Source organism: Camelus dromedarius, chromosome X (assembly GCF_036321535.1).
Source record: "Camelus dromedarius isolate mCamDro1 chromosome X, mCamDro1.pat, whole genome shotgun sequence".
Taxonomy (NCBI): domain Eukaryota; kingdom Metazoa; phylum Chordata; class Mammalia; order Artiodactyla; family Camelidae; genus Camelus; species Camelus dromedarius.
In genome coordinates, this window is record NC_087472.1 from 56,101,669 (window position 1) to 56,114,908 (window position 13,240).

The window sequence follows — 13,240 nt, forward strand, 5'->3', positions numbered from 1 at the left end:
ACTTGCTTTTCAGTTTGACATTTTACTTTTCATCCCTTGTGAATTAAGTAATTTTCCTACTCTGAGATGTATCCTTGTCGCCTAGTGGCTAAATAAAATTACAGGGACTGTGGATCAGAATTACATTGGTAGTTGGCAAAATGTGCTTTTGAGTATATATATGTATATATATATAGGTATGTATGTTTATAGAACACTTTAGCTAGCATATAGAATTTGGGAATGAACCTATAATACGTACGCCTGTTTTTCTGAACTAACAAGCAGTAGATAGAAGATGTTTTCCTTCCTTTGAGAAAAAAATGCACTTTAGTTCTTAGATTATAGATCCCTAGTTGTGTAAAAATTGTGGCCTTGGGTTTCTGAATTAATTCGTCCAGGTGCAGTAAGTCTTTAAGGGATATTGGGCACATAAGAGGTACCCAGTACAAATTGGTGGCTAGTTATTATCAGGTGCTCGTGTTTGTATACATGTCTCTTACAGTTAAATATGACCTCTAGATTTTCCTAAATCTCACAAAGTCTGCATTTAAAACTGTAGATTGAACTTGGATTTTCTCCCCCTTTTTAGGGTAAACAAATTAATTATGTACAGACTTTCTGAATAGAATTATTCATTTTATGCCAGGGTCAATTTTTCTTCTGGATCTTGAATTTTTGTAGATGTTGGTGGTAAGAGTAATAGTCATAACTAAAATTGAGTGCTTATTGTTGACCTTTACCCATATAATCTTGCTTAATTCTCAGAACAACCCTATGGGGTAGGTACTTGGTGTTTCCCATTTTACAGATTAGGAGGAAACTGAGGCATAGAGAGATTAAAGAATTTAACCAAAGTTATACAGCTGTAATAGGTGGAGCTGGAATTTAACCCAGTCTTGACTCCAGAGCTTATGTTCTTAACCACGAGGCATTAATGCCTCTTTGAGCTGCCAAGTATAATGATTATGACCATTTTAATTTAGCCCAGGTATTACAATGGAAGAAGTTCAGGTTAGCTACCATTGTCATTTGTTGTAGGTCTTTGAGTTTGTAGCTGTTTATAATATTTTGCCTTTTATATTCAGATGTGTTAGTGGAATAACTGAAACATTTAATTCCAGGATAATCTTAAGCTATGTGAAAAACTCCTTGTAAAGAACACATGTATGGAGAATTAATTTTAAAAAGTATGATACGCTCTGAATATTTACTATGAAAGAGCTCCAAGTGGGTTTTCAGAAGAACTGTCTCAGGCTCAAGTGTCATTCATCTCAAGCCATAATCATAGTTAAGGGATAATCTGACAGGTAATGCTTGAGTGAGTTGAACCCACAATAACCACATCACTCTTGATTCTATTCTAATGTGAGGTAGAAATAATATGAACAATTCTATGCATTGTCATTAATTTAATTCTATACAGGAGTTCCAGATTTCTTTATCAGATCTTCTGTCTAGCAGGAACAAATATTAGTTCTAATATTTACTTGTGTTTATAAAAAGCAAAATTTCTAGGATTCTGTGGTGAAAAAAATAGCCAAAAGACAAAAGGGAGGAAAATAAATTGATGACTTGGCTAAATCATACAGTTGGCCCTGTGTTCCTCCAGTTCAGTATCCATGAATTTCAATCTTTAGTTGGTTGAATCTGAAGGTGCAGAACTGCAGATATGGAGGGCGGACTTTGAGACTTGAGCATCTTCATATTTTGGTATCTGTGGTGGGTCCTGGAACCAACTCCCTGCGGATACTAAGGGACAACTGCACACCGAAAAGTCAGTGACTCAGTCTTTAAAGGTTTTGTTACTGTTTTTAAAGGTTTTTTTTGTTACTTGTTTTGTTTTAAATAACATTGCTTTTTTCCTTCAAGTTTTTGGCATTATGAAAGGTCAGCCTCTGATTGACAAAAAAACTTTAATTTATTTTTATATAAAGATCTTAAAAATTTGATGGGATTTGTCATTCCAATCCTTACAGCAATTGATTACTTGAAAAGCTGAAAGCAGTATAACTAGTTATTGGTCTTAAATTTAAAAAGGCAGAGGTTGTCTGAATTGAGAGATGTTGGGAAAATATCTTAGAAAGTGTTATGGTGGTAGTTCACAATCAGTTGCATACTAACTTAATTTCTGAAAAATGTTACCTGAAATATTTGCATTCCGACTGTGTGGGGTGAGAAGAAGGACATTTGTGACTTTTATTGTGACTGGGCCAGTTCTCATTATTGGCAACCCTTGGTATAGTTGGCCATGAGCTTTCTGTTATACATTGTATTTCTAGAGAGAAGATAAATGTAGTACTTAAAGGTATTTCTGTGTAGTTATAGGTGTTCGAAATAATATTTTCTGTAAGAAATTATGTATATTTACGTGCCTATTTCACTTTTGGACTCTGAATAGATTTACGGATTGGGTGACAGGATACAGGCAGTTCTTGGGTTTACGTGAAGTACTTTTCCTCGGGACTGTGAATGTTCTCTTAGACATTGGCAGATACTGTTCAAATGGGTTAAGCCTTTTGAAAATGATTTATAGATCTTCCTTTTGGAATGTTGAGTATAACGGCACTAAAAGGAGTGTCTAAGTAGAATCTCTCTGTACACGTATCCTATTGCTTATCCACTGTTTGACTGTGGATACAGGTGTTTTGTTGCTAATATTGGTTTGATAGATGACATGGAGGATGATTAACCTCCATATCTCCATCTGTAAAATGGGAGTAAGTTTAAAAGCTATTGATAAAGCCTGCAGTTCTGGAGGAGGTAACATGGTTATAACAGTGGTTCCTAAAAGATAGTAAAGTCAAGTCTCTTTGGGGTCTTTGTTAATTTTTAAGTGTTTTAAGAGTGTAAAGAGGTCCTGACTAAAAATTTGAGAACTTCTGATGTAGAGGAATGAACTCTTAACTCTGAGTCAAACCTGGGTTTTCTAGTTACAGCTCTGTTGTTGCTTAACTGACTGTTTGACTGTGGACAAATCATTTATCTTTTTTAGACCTCTGCTTTGTCATTTGCAAAATGAATTTGTACTAGATGATTTATAAAGTTATTAAAAAGATAATTCTGCTTATGTTAGTGTCCATTCTTTTTTGACTTTGTTTGCCTTTGAGGGGTAGGGAGAAGAAATGATGAGGGGAAGTTTCTTTATTCAATGTATGTGCATCTTTTTTGCTTTAAAACTTGCATGGTTAGGATACAGGTGTTTTGTTGCTAATATAATGTCATAGTATCATATATATATACTTGTGCAAACATTGGAAAGGAAAACTTTTGCTGGGAGGTTTGTTAATAATTATTGTGGCTCAGGATATGTTTTATATTTTGAAAGATTACTATATCCAGTATATTTCTGCTCTTTCATGATTGGAGATGATACTTCTGAAAAGGTGTATTAGTTCTAGCCAGTTGTGCTTTTTGCCCCGGGAAAAGGTTCTGTGAATTTTGCTCTGCAGCCAGTCTCTAAGACTTTGTCTCTGAGTTTTGGCTTGAAATAGCCATTCTTGGTATCAAGAGTCCAGCTTTCTTGTTAACTGTTACATGCATGCAATATTTGCCTAATAAATTATTGATATGGCAGTGGTGTTCATGTGTATATACCCTATACTGCATATTTTGAGGGAATGCTTTATTAGTTGATCAAAAACTCCAGTATCAACTAGGGGCCAGGGACTGTGTGTATGCAAAGGGGTAATAAGACAAAAATTCCCACCTCCTTAAAGCATTCCTAATCAGAGGTGGGGGAAATAAATAAGCAATTTCAAAGCAGTGCTGAAATGGAGGTACATTGGTTGTGTTAGGGATCAGAATGAAGGAATGGGGGATGTCTGGGAAGTTTTGCAGAGGAGCTGGTATCTGTATTGGGTCTTGAAGATAAGTTAGCAGTTAAGGATTGGCTGTGAAAAAGGGCAGTCCAGGCTGAGGGATTAGTATGGCTAAAGATTAGTCTTATTTTCCACAGAGTGGAGGAAATAAGACATGTTCACAAATAAATTTGAAGCAGGATATAAAGTGCTAAATGCTGCATTAGGTAAAAGCTGAGTTGCTATGGGTGTTCAGAATAGGAAGACATTTCTGACTGGGTCCAGGGAAGGCTTTATAGAGAGATAGCTTTTGAGTGTGGCCCCTGGAGGATGGGTATACTTTTGACAAAGAAGACTTGGGGGAGGATTTTAGATGTGAGGTATAGCAGCTTGAGCAAAGAAATGTATATATTAGTATTTTCTAATTGAAAGGAGGTCAACTTAGAATTCTTGACCCAGTTCATGGACAAATATTGTATAACCATTGTGTAGTTAGTATTTTTTCCAGCTTTATTGAGATATAATTGATATGTAGCATGTGTAAATTTAAGGTGTACAATGTGATGATTTGATATACATATTTATTTTGAAATGACTACCACAATAATTACCATTTTTGTTATTGTGGGGAGAACATTTAAGATCTACTCTCCAGCAACTTTCAAGTATATACTACAGTATTCTTAACTATAGTCATCATGGTGTATGATGTACATCAGATCTTGTGAGTGAGCCTGATAATTTTAGTTCAGAAGAATTGTAAAAAGAGTAACCCATTTTTCTTAAAGATTGTATAAAATTTAATGGACAGATGTTGAATGACTGTGTGTTCGAAATGTATCTTTAGTTGTCTTTATTTTGATCATTTGTCAGTTGACTTTTGGGTGACATTTGATTTATGAAATCCAAAATAAAAAAATAATTTATTTTTGAGTAATATTGGATTTATTTTGCTTATTTGAATTATATTTTTGAGTTTTTTTTGGTTTATTTGATAGAATTCCAAACTTAGTTGTCCTATAATGCTTGTTTTGAATATGTGAATTTGTTCCAACAAGATTGACACATCAGGGAACAATTTGAGCATAAGACAAAATTTACATTTGCTTATTCAGGATTTTGTGTTCAAGGTCAGGTTTCAGCAAACTGTGGCCACAAAACAGTGGCCTATTTTTTTAAATAAAGTTCTGCTGGAACACACCCAAGCCATTTGTTTACATTCTCCTGTGGCTGCTTTTGTACCAGTCTCAAAGTTGACTAATTGCAATAGAGACCTAATGGCCCACAAAGCTTAAAATATTTACTATCTGGCCCTTTATAAAAAGTTTGCCCTGGGTGAATGCAGGAAACTGTACCCAGCTGAACTGAGCTGCATTAAAATACACACGTGTACAGGCACATACCTCAAACACCTGCCAGCTACCTCAGTTCACCCCTTGTATTATGAGCCACATTCATCCACATCTATTGTTACAATTTTCCATCCGATTTCAGATAACCTTCCTTCCATCACTTCACAATAATTCATGAGATGCAACCCTTCTGATGCCCACTTCCACAAGCAAACTTCATGTCTTTTTCAAGGTAAAGTGTCATTTATTGTTGTACTTGTGTATTTCTTAATCACTTAAAGTGTGTAAACTGTGTAAAATTGTGCTACCATTTCTGCTAGGTTTCTATCTTTAAAAAAAAATGTGTCACTGATGAAGTTTTTTGAATGTTGTGCTTCGAACCCCATTTTCCCCGTGAGTCCTGCAGTGTCATTGCATAATTTTGCATTAACTTGTGATTTAAGAACTCCTGTTACATAATTGCAGAACTGATTGTAATTGTCATCCTGCAAAAAGTACTAATTCATTCACCAGATATTTCTTGGGCTGTGTGATGATTAAATGAGTTAATGGACACAAAACACTTAAGTTAATGTCTGGGACATAATAATTGCTCAGATATTAGTTATGACTAATGACTGTTATCATGTGTCTTGCAAGAGCTGTTCTAAATACTACTTAGGTGGACAAGACAAATTAAGGCTCTCCATGGAGCTTCCATTATACTTTAATCTGTGTTAATTTACATTTTGACTAGTAACTCTGTCCCCCCCAAAAAAGATGTTTGGATGTTTTCATAAAATGATATTTAAAAGTGTCTATCCACAGATCAAAGATACTTACTTAAAATAACTTTCTAATCAATGTCTCATTCATCTCATGTGATATTTTATTGAATGATTTTTTGAGAATTTTTTTTGTAACTGTAACCTCAGGAGATGAATCTGATTCTACGTTCAAGGAGATAAAGAATAATCATCTCTTTTTTCCTGTATTACAAAATAAGAAGTTACCACCAAATACTCTCTTATGTAACCTCAGTATAGTTAGCACAATTAGAAATTGACATTGATATAGTACTATTTCTAATCTACAGACTTTATTCACATTTTGCCAATTGATTCATAATGTCCTTCATAGTGAAAGACAAAAAATTATTTTTTTCTGGTCCAGGATCTAGTTCTGGAATAGGCATTGCATTTTATTGTCATTTCCCTTTAATCTTCTTTAATCTGGGGCAGCTGGAGCAGTTCACCTTGCCTTTTTTTCCCTCTTCATTTTTTGAAAAACACAGGGCAGTAAATTTGGTTTTGTCTGATGTTTCCTTGTGATTGTGTATCTTGCCAGGGATGATATGAAGTAATGTGCCTTTCTCAGCACATTTTATCAAGAATTTTACTATATTTTTAAGATGTTTTTATTTTTAATACTAAGATTATCAGCTCATTCTCTGCTGCTTAATTTAGAGATTTGAAGCTACGCATGGTTAATTTCTATAGAGTTGGGGAGAATTTGCCCACCTCTTATTTTTCTTGCTTTTCCTCTTTCCGCTTTCCTCAGATACCCCCAAAATTCAAAACCAAAACAGCCTATTTATGAATTTTCATTATGTTTTCTGAGTATCTACTAAAAATAGAGAACTAAGAGTAAATGTTTTGTATTAAAGTGATTGTACCTGTTACTTGTTAAGTACGTGAAATAATATATTTCTTTTGAAGGCAAACTATAGAGCATACAACATAGCTTACTTACAGTTCAGAGACAGAAGGGAAAATATTTGATGTACTAAATGACTGCAGGGCTTTTAAAAAATACTCAACAAATCACCATCCTTTTCTTTTAAGGAATTCCTGCCTGAACAGGCATTATTTTCATTTTAATAAACATTTAGTATTTCTCTGTAAACTCAGACCAGTTTCCTCCTTTGAGGAATTTACCTTCCAGTAGAGAGTACTCTTAAGTTTTAAACAAGAAACTATAAGCAGAATTGATTATTAAAAGTAAAAGAAGGGGAGAGTATAGCTCAAGTGGTAGAGCGCATGCTTAACATGCCGAGGTCCTGGGTTCAATCCCCAGTACTTCCTCCAAAAAAAAAATAAATAAGTAAACCTGATTACCTTCCCCCCAACCAAAAAATAAAGTGAATATTAAAAGTAAAAGAAAATTCAGTGGGTGAAGAGGGAAGAGAACCTTCTCTGAGCTGAGTTGTGGTCCAGTAAGATTGGAAAATCATGTGTGAATTGTCTTCAGAGAGCTTCAAATGCTTAGTTAGGAGTTTATACTTTATCCTTATTTGTAAACATGGGAAGCCTCTGACTATTTTGAGCATGGGGTGACAGATATTTGAGTCTATACTCAGTTATGCCAATTATTGGAAATACTGAGAAGATAGAACAGTCCTTTAGACAAGGATTACAGTTGGCCCTCCATATCTATGGATTCCTTATCTGCAGATTCAACCAAACTTGACTGAAAATATTTGGGGAAAAAAATTCCAGAAAGTTTCAAAAAGCAAAACTTGAATTGCTGCACATAGTCAACTATTTACATACAATTTACATAATATTAGGTATTATAAGTTCGCTAGATATAATTTAAAGTATATAAAGGGATGTTCATAGGTTATATACAAATACTATGCCATTTTATGTAAGAGATTGAGCATCCTTGGATTTTGGTGTCGGGGGGGCGGAGTTCTGGAACCATCATTGAGGGATGACTGTATATTTAGCAGTATATTGGCATATATCTCCAACTCCTATACCCCCCACCAAAATAGTCCATGCTAAGTACCAAGTGAGACATTTTTGGTATAGTAGTTTAGTACTTAAATTGAGGTAGAATGAACTTGGATAAAAGATGGGATTTCAAGGCAGATGAAAATGACTTTTAGGTACACCTTTTTTCCCTGTTTCCTTCCTCATTCCAAATATAGTATTAAAAGATTTAAATAGCTTTTATTTCTAAATACTGCCAACCACTTATTACTGGTTTGCATGGTTTGTCTCTGACATCTGAATTCTAAACATTTGCCTGATTATTCTTGATGGGAGCTAGGGCTACCTGCCTGACTTGAAGGATAAATTGTGGAAACAGATACCATTTTCTGCCTATAAAATCTAAACTTAAAAAAATTGTAGTTTTTTTCCTGTGGAGAAAGAGATTGCCAGTTCTCCCCTAAAGACCCTTTTCTTGTAACTCTTCACAATAAGAGTAAAACTTGTTTTGCTTTCTTGTTCTTGCCACATTCTTTGCCTGTGCCTTCATTTGAAGACTCTGCCTTTGAGTGGAGTTGGGGAGTGGTATATCGATGAACTGTATTTAGTAAAGTAAAAATCAGTGTGCCAACTAAAGAAACTTTTCTTGAAGTTCCTACTGGGAATTACTGATTTGGCCTACATGAACATGGTGAGTGTTACTGCAGTTAAAATTGTTTGGATGCTATATAGAGATCACTATACACAATAAGGTAAAATACAGATCTTACTCAAATATTGCTGTTTTATTACTCAAATTGGTAATTTTTTACCTGCATTAGAGCATTTTTATCTATGTATGTAAAACAGTAGACTGGAATTTGCTCAGTCCTCTATTGTTTCTTTTTTAAAAAATTTTTTTGGGAAGTAATTAGGTTTATCTGTTGATAAATTACTTTTGGTGGAGGTACCGGGGATTGATCCCAGGACCTCGTGCATGCTAGGCATGCACTCTACCACTGACTATACCCTTCCCCCTTAAATGTTTTGGAAAGCTTGATATTTTCTGACAAATTCTAAGTAGTGTTTAATTTGCCCAAGTAGGTACTGTTGGTGCTGAGCCTAATAAAATGAGAAGTATCCTAGGTTCTGCCCTTAAATGCTTTTAGACTAAAAGTGAATAACACAAGACAAGAAGATACTTAATGAATTATATAAATGATATATTTAATATATTTAATGAATTATCTAAATATATTTAATGAATTATATTAATGAATGAATATTTTATTGATATTTAATGAATTATATAAATATATTTTTCTGGCAACAAATATGGAGATAGCTTATACATACACATCTATGAACTTTCAAAACAGATTTTAAAGATTAATCTTAGGCTGGAAGGGAGAACATTAATGGGCAAAGATTAGAGTTACTAACCTTATTTGTATATTCCTTTTTTAAGTTATAAAATACCATAAAAAATTTAGCATTTTAACAACTCGAAAGTGTACAGTTTAGTGGCATTAAGTACATTAAGTATATTCACAGTGTTGTGCAACCATCATAATTATCGAATTCCCAAATATTTCCTTTATTCTGGAAAGAAACCCTGTATTTCCCAATACTCCTCCTATCCCCTTGCAAACACTAATGTACTTTCTAGCTCAATGGATTTGCCTATTCTGGACATTTCATATAAATGGAACCATACAATATGAAGGTTTATCTATATTGAAGCTTGTATCAGTACCTAATTACTTTTTATGGCCCAAGAATATTCTATTAGGATATCCTCCATTTGTTTATCCATTCACCAGTTGATAGGCATTTAGGTTGTTTCTACCTTTTGGATATTGTTAATAGTACTACTATGAACATTTGTGTACATGGTTTTGGACATATGTGCCTCATATCTCTTGGGTATATACCAAGGAGTGGAATTTCTGAACCGTGTGGTAATTCTGTGTTTAACTTACTAGGAAATGCCAAACTGTTTTCCACAGTTGTACATCTTAATGTTCCCACCAGCAATGAATGAGAGTTTTAATTTCTCCACATCTTTGCTGACACTTGTTATTTTCTGTTGTATTTATTTTTGAAAAACATGGCTGCTCTAGTGGGTGTAAAGTGATACTGCATTGTGGTTTATTTTATTTTATTTTATTTTTTATTTAAGGAAGCTTATTCGGAACCTATTTAAAAAGACCAAGCAATACTCAATATAAAATAGATTCAACTGAGACATTTTCAGTATTAGATTATAAATCCTGTAAAATGTGATTAGAGACAGGAGATGAGTAGTGAGAAATAATTTCTACTAATAGTGAATAAAATTTACTATGTACTGTTTATTGAAAGTTTTGGGGATTCTTCTGCATATTTGCAAATGTCTGTACATTGTGGGGAATCCAACTTTTCTATCATAGCATGAAAGTCAGGATAGCTTTGGTAAGAAAGACCCATGTTAAAATCTTAACTCAATTCTGTGCTTACTTGGAAAGCTAACTCTTGATAATTATCTTCACTGAAAATGAATATTAAAAGTAAAGAAGAATTCAGATCAGTCAATATTAAATAAGATGCCATGTACATTTTAAGTGTTCAGTGTTATTATTGATCAGGGCAAGTGTCATAATGTGGCATGTTGTAGTTTCTTCTAAGGCTTTATCTTAGTAGGAGGGAAGGCCATAGTGATAACAGGGTCTCAAATCTTGTAGGACCTGCAAGAAAACCTCAAAGTTTTGGCTTAAATAAATTGAATTGTGATAAAATTTACAAAACATAATATACCATTTTAATCATTTTTAAGTATACAGTTAATTCACATTGTTGTACAGTCATCACCACAGCCCATCTCCAGAACTTTTTCATCATCCCAAGTTGAAACTCTGAACTCATTAAACAGTAATTCCGTCTTCCTGTTCCCCCAAACCCTGGTAACTGCTGTTCTACTTTCTGTCTCTGTGACTCTTCTTGGTACTTCTGTATCAGTGGAATTGTACAATATTTATCCTTTTGTGTTTCGCTTATTTCACTTAGGTTAATATCTTTAAGGTTCATCCATTTTGTAGCATGTGTCAGAATTTCATTCCTTTTTAAGGGTGAATGTTACTCCATTCATTGTATGCATGAATCACATTTAGTTTATCCATTCATTTGTTGATACACATTTGTGTTGTTTCTGTCTTCTGGCTGTTGTGCATAGTGCTCCTGTAAACATTGGTGTACAAATGTCTGTTTGAATCCCTGCTTTCAGTTCTTTCAGGTATATACCTAGAAGTGGAATTCTATTTTTAATCTCTTGAGGAACCACCAAACTTTTTTCACAGTGGCTGCACTATTATGTTTTTTTGTTAATAGTTATCCTAATGGGTGTGAAGTACTATCTTATTATGGTTTTGATTTGCATTTCCCTAATGACTAATAATGTACAGAATCTTTTAACATGTGCTTATTGGACGTTTGTATATCTTCTTTGGAGAAATGTCTGTTGAAGTCTTTTGTCTGTTTTAAGTTGGGTTGTTTGTTTTTTTGTTTAGTTGTAGGAGTCATTTATAAATTGTTGATATTAATCCCTTATTAGATATATAATTTAGGAATATTTTCCCTTGTTCTATGGGTTGTCTTTTCACTCTCTTGGTAGTGTTCTTTGATGCACAAAAGTTTTGAATTTTGATGAAGACCTAGTTATCTACTTTTTCTTTTCTTTTATGTTCAAGAAATCATCGCCAAATTTAAAGTCATGAAGATTTATTCCTCTGCTTTCTTCTAAGAATTTTATGATTTTACTGTTTATGTTTAGGTCTTTGGTCCATTTTTTTGCATGTGTAATTCTTTTATTGAAGTTAGGTGATTTACAGTATTATGTTACTTTCAGGTGTACAGTGTAGTAGGTCAGTATTTTTACAGTTCATACCCCATTAAAACTTACTACCAGATAATGGCTGTAATTCCCTGTGCTATACAATATATCCTTGTTGCTTATCTATTTTATACATAGTAGTATATATCTCTTAATCCCATACCCTTAATTTGCCCTGTCCCCAGTCATAACCACCAGTTTGTTTTCTATCTCTGTGAGTCCTTTTCTGCTTTGCTAATATATATTCATTTGTATTTTTTTAGATTTCACATAGAAGTAATATCATATAGTATTTGTCCTTCTCTGTCTGAGTTATTTCACTAAGCATAATATTCTCTAGCTCCATCCATGTGACTGCAAATGGCAGAATTTCATTCTTTTTTATGGCTGAGTAATATTCCATTGTATGTATATAATACACACACGCACACGCACATGCACATGGTATCTTTATCCATTTGTCTGTTGATGGACATTTGGGTTGCTTCCATGTCTTCGCTATTGTAGATAGTGCTGCTATGAACATTGGGGTGCTTGTATCTTTTCAAATTAGTGTTCTTGTTTTTTCTGGATATGTACAATCCCAAATTTTTCTATGAGGCTACCATTACTCTGATACCAAAACCAGACAGACAATTACAAAAAAAGAAAATTTCAGGCCAGTATCTATGATGATTCTAGGTGGAAAATCCTTTCTCTTCCTAGTTATCTGAGTGTTTTTATTGTGAAAGGGGGTTGAATTTTATAAAATGCTTTTTCTCTATCAATTTAGATGATTATGTCATTTTTTCCCTTTTTTTCTATTTTATGTAGTATATTACATTGATTTATTTTTATGTCACACTTTGCGTTCCTAGGATAAATCCCAATTGGTCATGGTGTATATTCTTTTAATGTGTTATTAAATTCTGTTTGCTGATATTGTGTTTAGAATTTTGCACCAGTATTCACAAGGGATATTGGTTTGTAGTTTTCTTTTCTTTTCTTTTTTTCTTTTGTGATGTCTTTGTGGTGTAAGGGTAATGCTGGCCTCATAGAATGAGTTAGAAATTATTCCTTCCTCTTCTATTTTTTTTGAAGAGTTTGAGAGGGATTGGTGACAATTCTTCATTAGATGTTTGGTAGAACTTACCAACTTATCAGAGAAGCCATCTGGTCCTGGGTTTTTCTTTTTGGGGTGTTTTTGATTGTCAATTCAAGTAAAGAGATTGAATAGTTAACCCTGTCCCCATCCCCCCCAAACAAATACTGGCTTTGGTATTTACCCATGTAGTTACTTTTATCATTGTTCTTTATTTTATAATAAAGCTCTGAATTATACTGTGGTGTTCTTTTATTTCAGCCTGATGGGCTCTCTTTAGCATTTCTCGTAGGACACATACGCTAGCAGTGAATTCCCTCAGCTTTTGTTTTTTTGGCACGTTTCTTCTTCATTTATCAAAGGTACATTTGCTAGATATGAAATTCTTGGTTAATAGTTTTTTTCTCCAGCACTTAAAAACATCATCTCACTGTTCTCTGGTCTCTATGGTGTTTAGCTGTTTATCTTAATGAAGATCCCTTGTG

The 13,240-nt window shown here is 33.8% G+C and overlaps 1 protein-coding gene across 7 annotated transcripts in view; it reads left to right on the forward strand.

Annotated features, from left to right (window-relative positions):
- Positions 1-13,240, forward strand: part of ATRX (ATRX chromatin remodeler) — a 227,960-nt gene that overhangs the window by 1,232 nt on the left and 213,488 nt on the right. The window contains exon 2 of one of the 7 annotated variants that reach the window (XM_064483018.1): positions 5,274-5,363. The exons of the other annotated variants lie outside the window; for them this stretch is intronic. Within the exon in view, the coding sequence (XP_064339088.1) occupies positions 5,350-5,363 (14 nt within the window). The 5' untranslated portion in view covers positions 5,274-5,349. The remainder of the gene's footprint in view (positions 1-5,273; positions 5,364-13,240) is intronic. 7 annotated transcript variants of the gene reach the window in all.